The 12,487-nt window shown below is 42.3% G+C and overlaps 1 protein-coding gene across 5 annotated transcripts in view; it reads right to left on the reverse strand.

The window, feature by feature from the left end:
- Kcnk2 (potassium two pore domain channel subfamily K member 2) overlaps positions 1–12,487 on the reverse strand; it is a 193,815-nt gene that overhangs the window by 47,324 nt on the left and 134,004 nt on the right. For all 5 annotated transcript variants that reach the window (XM_052737982.1, XM_052737983.1, XM_052737984.1 and 2 more), the window contains 2 exons: positions 8,376–8,536; positions 4,999–5,185 (listed from right to left, as the gene is read on the reverse strand). In XM_052737982.1, coding sequence (XP_052593942.1) covers positions 4,999–5,185; positions 8,376–8,536 — 348 coding nt within the window. The remainder of the gene's footprint in view (positions 1–4,998; positions 5,186–8,375; positions 8,537–12,487) is intronic.

Consider the following 12,487-nt stretch of genomic DNA (forward strand, 5'->3'; position numbering starts at 1 on the left):
ACTTTTAGGAAGTGGTATAGGTTACATGCCAGGGCAAAGGCACCATGTGTGAAGCCTGACCAGCCAGGGAGGTGCCCTGCCTCCCTGTGGCATGAATAAGCTCCCAGCATTTAACAGAGCATACTTTCAGTGATGAAAATTCCATAGAATACATTCAGAAGCCTTAACATATTATTCTGATAATCTGATATATATCATATCCTGATATATATCTGATATACAAACAACAAACATTTTGTGTGTGTGTGTGTGTGTGTGTGTGTGTGTGTGTGTGTGTGTGTGTGTGTATTAGATACATAGTCCATAGATATCATGGAAAAGATATCTTTATGTTTTAATCAAGTGTATATTGTGTGTGTGTCTGAATGAGTTTGTGTACCAGAGTACAGTCCCCAAGAAGGAAGAGGGCACTGAATTCTCTAGAGCTGGAGTTACATGTGTATGAGCTGCCACGTGGTGCTTGGACCCTAACACCCCTCTCAGAATGAGCAGTAAACACTCATACCTAATGAGCCAGCTGGGAAATGGGTGTCTTTGTGGTGTTGGCCATGATGGTTACTTACAATGCTTAAATTTGAGGACTAAAATGTTTGGGTTTTCTTAACATAGGGAAGTTGAGGATCACACCAGGCTCTTCCTCATCCACACCTCTTCTGAACCAACCTAAGCTGACTTGGGAGAAGAAGTGTCTTAAAGGATTTCATTGAGAAGCACACTTGGGGGTTACATGTCTTCCCTCTGACTGATGCTACATATTTAAAAAGTCATCCGTTTTGAAAATGTGTTTTGTGTTAAACGGTATCACAAGGCTTTTCTCCAGTATTCTAGAACCATCATCTAATGGTTCTCTGTCACTTTCTCTTGCACATTCATGGACCAAGCAGATCAGTTGTGGAAGCAAGCCCAAACAGGTAGCCATTTTTTTTTACACATTCCCATATGATCAAGACTAAATTTTAAGAAAGGAAGGTAGGTGTAGTCCTCAGTCTATAAGGTGAGTGCGACTTAAGAACATGTCATTCTAGGTATTTAAAGAAATGAAAAATCCAATGACAGGAATAAGCACATCAACATTAACTCCCAGGGATGATTTTACAGTTCATTTTAACTCTGACTATACTTTCAAAACCAGGTACATGACACTGGCTAAGTCATCTCATTCTCCCTTTTCATTTCTTGGCAAGAACTATAGCCCACATTCCTCTAAGCTCTGGAGTTGTTAGCATAACACAAGGCCAACACCTAGCTCCTCCCCAGTACTCCTCAGCCTTAGGACACTGAGCATGGGTGAGAGGAGTGGGGGACAGAATAAATCAGCAGATCAGTGGAAAAGATCCAATGTCAATTACCAAGGTAACCAGCCAGCCACTGCATCACGCCCTGACACACACAAAAACAGAAATAAAAAAAATTAAGATTTTCGGGAGTATCTGGAAGGTGGAGTGCTGCCTCTTGCATTATGGGTCAGGACATTGGACAGCAAGAGGGAAAGTTCTACAAAGCAGACAGCTGGCCTCTCCCCAGAGGAGCCCTGCCTTAGCTCAGCAGCTCACTGGAGTCATAAGGTCCCCAAGAGCAAAGGTTGACTGTGTTGACTCTGTTGAGTTACACATGGCGATCCTTTCACAAGAAGCTCGAAAGACAAATAGTTTCTGTTTTCCGAAGATTTTTTAAAAGGGCACATGTTTCCTGCCTTGTCTTCGCCATATCTGTCCAAAAATGCTTCCTGAGTGTGAGGACCAGGCACACATGCCTGCAGCTCTAGAACACAGCTCTGTGGTCTCACAAACGCCAACATAGACGAAGGAGGCAGATGAGTCCTCAAAGTGCACTGTTCTTCCCTTCTCCCTCTTTTTGTCTTTTTTTAAAACCCCATGTGCATGAGTGCATGTATGAGTGTGTGTCTTCATGTCTGTGTATCACATGAGTGCAATGGCCGAAGGGGCCAGAAGAGGACAATGGGTCCTGTGGAACTGGAGTTACCACCATGCAGGTGTTCAGCCGCTCAGCCATCTCTCTAGCCATCATTATCATTTTAATCAAAGCAAACTTGTGTTCTAGTAATTAGCAAGGTAGACTTCTATCTTTTAAAAAAAAGTCCTTTACAAAATGAAAATGGGATGAAAGTAATGCTTTTGATGAGGGGCTCAATATAACCAAATACTAGTGGCAAGAAAAGCTGTTTTTCCCCATTATTGATTATACAGAGTATCATTCCTTTTAAGATATCTATTTTATTTATGTCTGTGTGAGTTCATGTGCACTCCTGTACAAGTATCCACAGAGGCCAGAAGAGGGCATCAGGTCCTCTGAAGCCAGACTTATAGGCAGTTGTGAGCTACTATGTGAGTGCTGGGGACATAACCCAGACCCTCTGTAAGTATAGTAAGGACTCAGCTGCTAAGCCATCTCTCTAGCTCCAGAAGGATCATTCTTGTCACCCTATCCTTCTATGACATGGGACCGTGACTCTGGACTCAGGGACCCCAATGGGACCCATGGGATGTTCCCACTGAATACCCTTCCTTGTGCAGGGGACCACAGCCACAGACAGATGCTTCAGTTTAAGAACCTTGGCCTCTTCAAATGAATTTAAAGTACTTAAAAAAAAAACATGTTTTCCAAAACCATAAAGTAAAATATTTGGGGTTTTACCCACTCCAAGTCAATCTCAGTGGTGGTCACAGAAACTATTATTTTAAGATTCCACTCACATTTTTCTTCACTTTCATAAATTTTATAATTTTTTCATTTTTAAGGAGTCTCAGACCATGAAGGTCACAAGCCAGTTGGACAGTCTGTGGGTTGTTTAAAATGCCCCATGCCATGTCCAGCTGTTGGCCTGAAGTGTAAGACCTATCATCTATCGACCGTACAGCCAACATGTTTCACAAGACTTTGTACTTACGTTTATGTCACTTGGGAAGACTAATGAATTGCAAGGGTCTTTTTGTTTTCATCCTGCTACCTCACTTTTCCCTGTAGAAACACATTTCTCACTTCTGTTTACACTGACTACATACAACTTCAAGGGAGGTAAGAAATTAGACATTTCAGGACAGAACCCTGTCTGCTTATATGGCACCACAAATGTTCAAGACTCCTCATGTCATTTTGATAATTGTCCAAGTAAAAGGGTACCCTTTAGGCCTCTGTACCATCCCTCCCAGCTCTTCCACCTGGTACAGAGAAGTGTCATGCTGCTTCTGAGAAAGGGAGAGCCTCACTCATGAGGATGTCATACTTCTTCAAAGACACTGCACATTCCTCACAAGGAGGCTTTGCCAACATCAACCTTAATGCCGGCACAAACTAACGAACTCCAGCCCTTTTTGATGTTTACTTGACCAGAGCAATAGTCTCTCCTCTGGAAGTATTTAAAGAAGAGACCGAGGTCAGGCCAGAAAGATGGCTCGGTGGGCAAAGGTGTTTGCCACACAAGCCTGGCAACCTGCATTCAATTACCAGAGCCTAGGGAGAGCCAACTCCCACAAGTTGTCCTCTGACCTCCATACAGTGTGTTTGCACACACACACACACACACACACACACACACACACACACACACACACCATAAATAAAAAAAAGTGTAAGTTTTTTTTTTTAAGAAATCTAAATCATTCTGATGAGCTTATTCTGAGAATTTGATAACATGTTGCTATTTTATGGTAATATAGTATTCCTATTGTATTTTCTATCACATCAAACTGGAGTTATAAATTCATTAGTGGTTCGAATTTGGGGGAATCTCATTAAAATGATCCCCAGAGGGTCATCCATGCATTTATTTTTACTACCACTATTTAAGATTGGTACTGGAAGATCATTCAATCAGTGAAGAGCATGGGGAAATGAGTGAGATCCTCAGCATCCATGTAATAAAAAAAATCTAAGCATGACTGATGCTCCTGTAATCTCTCAGAGCCGGCAAAGCAGACACAGGAGGTCTCAGCCCTTGCTGCTCCGGCTGACTCCAGGAACTCCTGGTTCAGTGGAGAGCAACCAAGGAAGACACAATGGCCTGCACACGTACACACACAGATTTGTCCACATACACATGAGCACATACAAAGACTTGAGTTGGAATAACACCACTGAGGAGAGCGAGGTCTGAACAAGTAAGACAGAAATAAGAAGAGAACAAAGAGCAGTCACTACATATAAAAAAGGACAAATCAGGTCACATGAATGATGTAGATACCATGAGACCCACTTCAGCTGGGGTCGGAGCTACTGCCCTGTACTGAGAATTAAACCTTCCAGTGTCATAGGCAAAAGAGGATCTTCAGTGGCCAAGAATAAAATCACCATCTGAAGTTGACAAAGTTTTACAAACTAAGGCAAAAGAAAGTAAAAAGGACAAAGAGGGCTGAACTTTCTTATACCACATAAATAAGAGGTAGATATTTGGTTTTCAGAATTAACCTAGAAATGTGAAATTCTATACAACCAACCGTTTATACTTATTTCACAAAATACAACATAAGTGAGTTCAGCTTAATCCTTCTGTTGCCTCCAGAGTAAAGGAATCACTATTCATTGGGCTGCCACTGTTAGGGGTTGGATCAAGTCCTCCCCAAAGACATGTTGAGGCTCCAACCCCCACATACCACAGAATGTGATTGTATTGGAAACATGGTCCTTGCAGGTATCCTTAGCAAAAATGAGCTCAAAGGGGAGCAGGGTGGTCCTTAAATCAGTGACTGAGTCCTTAGAGGAAGGGGAGAGTTGGCACCTAGAAACACAAGCAAGGGGGCTGCCACGTACTGGCAGGTCACAGCAGGCCTGGCAGCTTCCCCCAGTCACTAGTGAGGGACAAGGAATTGTACCCAGAGTCCCAGAGGGGTCCAGGAACTCCCTCTGTTTAAAGCCACCTAGCTGTGAGCCTTTGGCATGGCAGCACAGTCTCACACAGCCTTGTGTTCCAATTTAAACCCACGCGAGCCTTAACTAATGGACTTGGGCTTGGAGAGCAGCCGCAGCACAGGAAAACCTTACCTGCCACATAGTCACCAAATCCAATGGTTGTCAGGGTGATAACCACAAAATAGATGGCGTCCAGAGCGCTCCAGCCTTCTATGTGCTTGAATATGACGGCAGGAAGAGCCACAAAGAGGACACAGCCGAACAGGATGAAGATGATGGTGGAGATGATGCGAATCTTGGTCTGGCTAACATTCCATTTCTGTAGAGACAAGTCAGGGGGGAGACAGAGGTTATGGACACACCACAAGAGCAAGCGACACAGTGCTATCGCGTGAGTACCTTGCTTCCTGCCCTTCTGTCCTTCCTATTCAACTGTCTTTACTCTTTAGAATTGAGTACAATATAAATAACTCAAAACAACCAGTGTCAATAAGTAATGCTATTCCACAGATACATAGCTTTGCCAAGGGTAAAATTTTTTTTCCTCAGAATTATAGCACATTTGCTCATTTGCTGGGAGAGCATCAACAGTCACTCACCTGAGCCACTTCATGAAATCTGTCTATGCTGTGGACGCAAGGCTGACTGTGGACCGGGTACAGCTGAGGAACATGTGACAACTGAGAAGCCTGGGCAAGCAGTACAGAGTCACAGCTGGGAACTGGGAAACGTGGACAAGGATACTCAGTTGACTAGGACATGATGCTAAGAAGTCTGCCTTTCAGTTCCACCAGCTGCCTGCGGGACTACAGCGCCATTGGAGCTGTAAGCAAGGGTTCGACTCCACAGCCCTGAAACACCTGTCACCACAGCACCTGTTTAGTCTAGTTCTTCACCTGCGTCTTCAGTAAGAAGTCCCTACAATGTAAAGTCTGGGCTGGGTTTGTCTCCAGCTCTCTATTTGAGATTAGTCATTTTCTTGTTCTCTTTTAAAGCAAAGTGTCCCTATGTTGTAAACTTGCCTAGAGCTCCCAACTCAGTCTCCAGAGTGCTGGGATTGCAGGTGTATCCTGCAATACAATATTGCCAGGCTGGCACAGTTGTCTTGCATTTTTATTTACTGACTGACTCTGTCTTATGCACTGCAATAGCTGTAGATTATAGTCCATGCCCTGTGCAAACAACTGAATGGGGTGATGAGAAGGCTCAGAAGATAAAGGTGCTTGCCACCAAGCCAGAAGACGTGAGTTCAAGCTCAGGACCCACATGGTGGAAGGAGAGCCACTTCCTGCAAATTGTCCTCTGACCTCTACATGAGCAACATGGTATTACACATATACAAATAAATAAGTGTAATTTATTTTTTTTAAAGGAAAACCATTTAATAATAATAGGCTGAGATCTTTCTAGAGATCAACATGCATAAAATCACAGATTGGAAATGATCACAGGGAGCTCTCTCATCTACCATCTTCATCTTATGGGAGAGAATTGAGTAAATTCATATCTTGAAAGTTGTTCTAATGTGCTTGACATCAAACACCATGACAATGGGAAGGGTATCACCGTGAAGGTGTGAAGGTTTGTAAATGACCTGTAGATACCTGGTGTGGCCAACACTGTGCAGGATGGAATGGCAGTCAAAGGTTTGCTGAATGAGGGAATGAATGACTCATTATTACCAGGTTGATGCAATGTCTCTGCCTTCCCGATGAGTGTGGATAGCAAGAGAGTCTAGCATGGAGAAGGAAAGGGCAAGTCCTACTTTGAAATAACCATGTCTCATCCACTCCAGTAGGAAAAATGCTCAAGAGCTAGCTTCAATCTTAAGTAGGAAAATTCTCTAGTGCTAAAATTGAAATGGTGAGTCAATAGTTTTATTTCACTGGTGGAACCATGAATATATGTTTCACTGAAGCTTATATGAAATGACAAAATAATAATTGAATGATAAATGCAATGCTTTGCAGTACCTGTGAGAGAAGGTTCTTAACACCATGTGCAAATGCAACCATTGTATCCTTCCATGATTTTCTTCAAGGATACAAACTTTTAATCATAGATTCTTATTTTTCACTTAAAATTCAATAATAACATGTTTTTTGGGTTTGTTTTTTTGTTTGGTTGGTAGGTTTTTCTTTGTACAGCCCTGCCTACCCTGGAAGTCAGTCAATCTGTAGACCATGCTGGCCTTGAACCCTGCCTCTGCCTCCCAAGAGGTGAGAGCTCGGATTATAAACAAGCACCAGCACCACCACCACCTCCCCACTCCCTCAGCTTCAACAACAGCATCCTAATTTTATCCACAGACCTTCTAAATATAACACGATCCCAAAACCCTCGTGTTTATTATCCTGCATTCTTCTGAACTGCTGCACTTTGTAGATAAGTTTCGCTTGACTGTGTTCTACCATCAAGGTAGTTTGTGTTTACTATTTATTATTACAGCCTGCCCAAAAGGACCACATAACATATCAACGCCAACAGCAATCAAGACAAACACCAAAGCAATTTTTGAAAATAAAAGTACTGCCAGCTATTTGCTCCCAGAGTTCAGTTTTAACATTTACTGCTTAGAACAATGGAAAGGCATTGTTAATGTGCTCAAATAAGAAAACCAAGATTTGAAGCTGGAGAGGCTTCTCAGCAGTTAAGAGCACTTGTTGCTCTTGCAGAGAACCTGTGTTTAGTTCCCAGCATCCACACAGTGGCTCACAACCATCTGTAACTCCAGTTCCAGGAGATCTGATACCCTCTCCTGACCTCTATGGACACCAAGCATGTACATGGTACACAGACAAGGATGCAGGCAAAACACTCATACACATAAAAGAAATAAAACAGGGGTTTGAAGGAAAATTAACTACTTTAAAGGATATAGGTGGGACCTGGGAAGACAGCGCAGTTATGTAAAGTGTTTGCCTTACAAACACGAGGATGTCTGTTCCACCTACAGAACCCACAAAACAAAGCCAGGTGTGATGGCACAGGCTTGTAATCCCGGTGCCAGAGAGGCAGAGGCAGACAGTTCCTGAGGCTCTCCATGGCCAATCAGCCAGTGAGAATCTGGGTCATTTAAAGACCTTGTATAAAAAACAAACTGAATGATACTTGAGGTGGCATCCAAGATTACCCTTTGCTTTACACACACACACACACACACACACACACACACACACACACACACACACACACTATATATATATATATATATATATATATATATATATATATACACACACACACACATAAAATTAGGACACCATACAATTTCAAGTGGAACCCAGGAAGGATATAATTCTGCTTTCTTGTACATAATTTTTTAGTTTCTCTCAGTTAAGTATGTAAATAAATAGAGTGAGTGGCATGCTGAGAGGCATAGAAATTGTTATATAAATGACAACTGAATTTCTAACTCATCTAAGGTGCTAGAAGAGGTAACGCACTAAAAAACAAAACGAACAAACCAAACCAGTAAACAGATGTAGTAAGAAGTTTGTGGTACCCACAATAAACGTGTCTTCCACTTTGGCAATTCCTTTGCCAAATATGGTCCCGAGCTGATCGCCAACCCCAGCCAACAGAAAACCAAAGAGAGGAATTCCCAGCAAGGCATAGATGATACAGAATATTTTTCCACCTTCAGTTCGTGGGGAGATGTTTCCAAATCCTGAAAAACAAAAATGGAAAAATTCAGTTGTTCACAAATGAGTCATAGTTTAAAACACCCATCTCAAGCTTAGCGAGAAATCACCAGCTATTTATTGCAAGACATGGATTGTTTATTTCAACTGGAGAAGACTCCCTTTATAACTCTAAAATTAAAAGCTATTAAAGCAATTATTCCAAAAATACAACATATAGCTAATGTTTTGATGACACTTTGATCAGATGATGAAAAATGAGATGCTAATGTACCCAACCAAGTCAATATTTTCAGTATTTTCTGTCTCCTGGGCATTGATAAAGCTATTGACTGATGAAACTTACATTACCATTTATAATGTACTTTGAAAGATACGCTGAGAATATCCCAATGTGTTTAAATTATCTAAAGAATAAAGCTGTGTCGCAGTTTATGTCTTTTTACTCAATTACATTCCAAAAAATAGATAAATGCAAAATAACTGAAGTTCTGAAGAATTTGAAGGTTCAAAGATGTGTGCTGGTCATGACCCAGGCAGCTGCACTTCGCTGACTTCATAACCACTGGAGTTAACCACTGACACCTGTGTGGGGTGAAGCACTACAATCCCGGAAGCACAGGGAACACATCTCTGATAGACAGATAGTAAACTAACCTAGAGTTTTGTTCAGAGTTTCTCTTACTCAAAAATATAAATAAATAGATGACATACTGAGATTTGCTCTCCTGTTTTTGCTGCTCTCTACCTGTTTTAAGATGACAGTGGCTAGGTTTTGTTTTGTTTGTTTGTTAGGTTTTTTTTTTTTTTTAATCTATTAACATTCTGTGGAACCACTAATGGGAACATCTACAGAAGTCTCTCCCGTCTTTGTGTCAGAAGAAAGCTGTGAGTTCAAGCTTTCCCAAGAGTTCTGTGCAGCTGACTCCACAGCAGGTGCTGGGAACCGAGAAGCAGTGGGGCAGCTACGAACTGGTAGGTGTTATGAGGAATGGGAACACAGCTCTGAACATCCTAAGATTAAAGAACGCAGTAGAGTGTCAATACAGGACAGTCATTCGTCAAACAGGGGACCCTGCACAGATTATTTCCTCGGCTGTTAAAAGGGCATGTTGTTGTCACACACTTCCTCGAGATGTAAGAAATAAAGTACCACGTGAAAGGTCATTTGTTAGAGTAACACAAAGGTGACAACAAAGACCACAAGGCTTTGGACCCCCTAGTGTAATAACAAAGGGGACATTGCATGTTACATTCATAAACCTAAAACTCGGGAGACAGAGACAGAACCCTGAACTGGTACGGATTATGAAGTAGATTGAATAATCTGAAAAAAATGTATAAACTCTAAAGAAGAGAAATCAAGGATGAAACTTCATAGAATAGCAACAATTAAGACGGAGAAGGGGGCACTCAGAGCCTGGCTGTGACAGGACAGACCAGGATAAGTCAGTCTCAAAGGAAGGAGATAACAAAATTTACCAAATCACCCCAAAGGACTAAATGAGATAACTCCCGAGGAGTGCCGAGGATTTAGTTATACATTGTCACAAGAGACATCAGAAAGGGTATTTCAATGGCAGAGTGCCAGGAGAATCCAACCACAGACTGCTCTGTAGCCTGTTTTATCCCCTTCTTTCCTTCTGTGCTTCCCTTCCAGCCCCTCCTCCCTCCCATCTCTCTTCTCTCTTCCTTCTCCTTCTACCTTTGATTTGTAAATAATTTTAGAGTCATAGGAAAGTCAGGAATGCCACACAGAATTCCTTGAAACGTTTCCCATATCTGTCCACCATTTCTCACTTTGCCCTCTTCTCTCTCTCTCGCCTTAAATACATTCTTTCTGCATCATCGTGTAGCATGCTACTGACATGGTTTTTGTTTGTTTGGGTGGTTGTTTGAAATGAGAGCTCCTGTATCTCAAGCTGCCTTCAAACTAGATCGCCCAGGAGGGTGTTGATCTGATCTTCCTGCCTCATCTGTGAGTGCTGTTTACACAGCACCTGGGAGCAAACCCAGGCCTTCAGTATGCTAAGCATGGATGGTACCAACTGAGCTACATCCCCAGCCCATTTACCCCTGTATTCTTTTTTCTTTCCTTTCATAAAAAAAAACTACTCTCTTAAATAACTGCAGCACAATTTTCAAGCTTGGGTAAATTAACATAGACACAGGAATATCACTAAATTTTACAGTCTACACTGAGATTTCATCAATTATCCTACTAACATTCTTTACCACAACCCCACCCCACCCCCACTCCATGTTAGTGTCAACTCAAGAGCACATACTGCATTTGATTGACACATCTTGGTCATTCTCCTCAATTATCTCCTACCTTTTCACCTAAAATGAAAAATTCATACTCAAAGTGTCCCCTTGAGGAAATGAAGGATTTTGGTATGGCTTAGACTTGGTTAACAAGACTGATAAAGAAGACAATCAATCCAGCCTCAAAATGGTCAAAGAACAAGAGAACTACCCATGAGTCAAGCTCTCTCAAAGGTGGTGGCACCGGACCTTGGAAGGTGGGGAGTATGGGTTCTGTGGTACACTGAACAGGTTTGGCATGAGAACTATTAAATTTTTAGGAATTTCCCAAGTCGGGTGAATTCACCTTAACAGCTTGAAACCATCTCTAGTGGGAATATTTTTATCAGAGAAGTTGGCAAACACTGTAACTTCCATCTTTTTTCCTTTTCTCTGGCAGGTACTATTTACATCTGTCAACCTGATACAATCTGGAATCACCTGAGAAGAGACTCTTGATGGGGGACTTTTATTTTATTTTTTTAAAGATCGGGCTGGCATGTGGGTATCTCTGTGGGGATTTGTCTTCATATGGTTAAATGGGGTGGGAAGACCGAACCCACGGTGGGAGGCACCACTCCGTGGGCTTACATCCAGAACTAGATAAGTGTCGAGAGGGTGAGGCGAGCAATAGGCATGCAGGCATCCATGTCTCTCTGCTCTACTCTCCACTGATGTGTTATGACAGTTTCAAGTCCCTCCAATGATGGACTGTAACCTGAACCTGTGAGATAAAATAAACTTTTTCTCCCCCAAACTGCTTTTGTAAGGATATTTTATCACAGCAACAGAAGTGAAGCCAGGACACCATCCCAGCACTGAAGAAGACACAAAAACACTCAAGGGGCTTGTGGATCATCCCATGCAGAGAGTGGGGTCTATCGGAACTGTTCTCTCTTCTCCATGCTGCATTCAGGAGCAGGGCCTTCTTGGAAAGGGAAGTCCACCTTACCTGGATCGTCTAGTATGAGGCCCGTGTATGCCACTCTCGCTGAGGCTTGGGTCATTTTTCTCATTAGCAGTTATTTGTACTAAAAATAAATAACCCCTCTTCCAGCACTGCAGGGCTGTAATCATATAACTATTTGCAGCGTCAGTCCATCTCCCATCATCTGACTTCCTATTTAATAAGAGCATAGACTCAATTATCACAGAGAGAAGGAGATGGATTGATGGAGGAATAGAAGGAGAAGGGAATGAGCTAAGAAAGAAGGAGAGAACAATTACAGCTTCAAACCCTTACTAGAGGGCCATTGGCTCAACTGAGACATACCTGAAAACCAGCTGACAGGTGACCCATACATGCCCAATCTCAGCTCTTAGAGAGTGAAGACCTCTGATGGCCAGTGTCAGCTGTCAACTTGACTCTAGGCTTACCTGGGGCACAGGCCTCTGGGCGTGCCTGTGGAGGATTATTTTATGTTAATTGATGTGAGAAGTGGTGATGTGGGATGTTCTGTATGGCAAATGTGTTGCTGATTAGTCAATAAATAAAACACTGATTGGCCATTGGCTAGGCAGGAAGTGTAGGTGGGACAAGGAGGAGAATAAAGCTAGGAAGTGGAAGGCTGAGTCAGAGACACTGCCAGCTGCCATGATGAGAAACAGCATGTAAAGATGCCGGTAAGCCACGAGCCATGTGGCAAGGTATAGATTAATAGAAATGGATT

Source organism: Peromyscus californicus, unplaced genomic scaffold, assembly GCF_007827085.1.
Source record: "Peromyscus californicus insignis strain IS unplaced genomic scaffold, ASM782708v3 Scaffold_14__1_contigs__length_90479793_seg_2, whole genome shotgun sequence".
Lineage (NCBI taxonomy): Eukaryota > Metazoa > Chordata > Mammalia > Rodentia > Cricetidae > Peromyscus > Peromyscus californicus.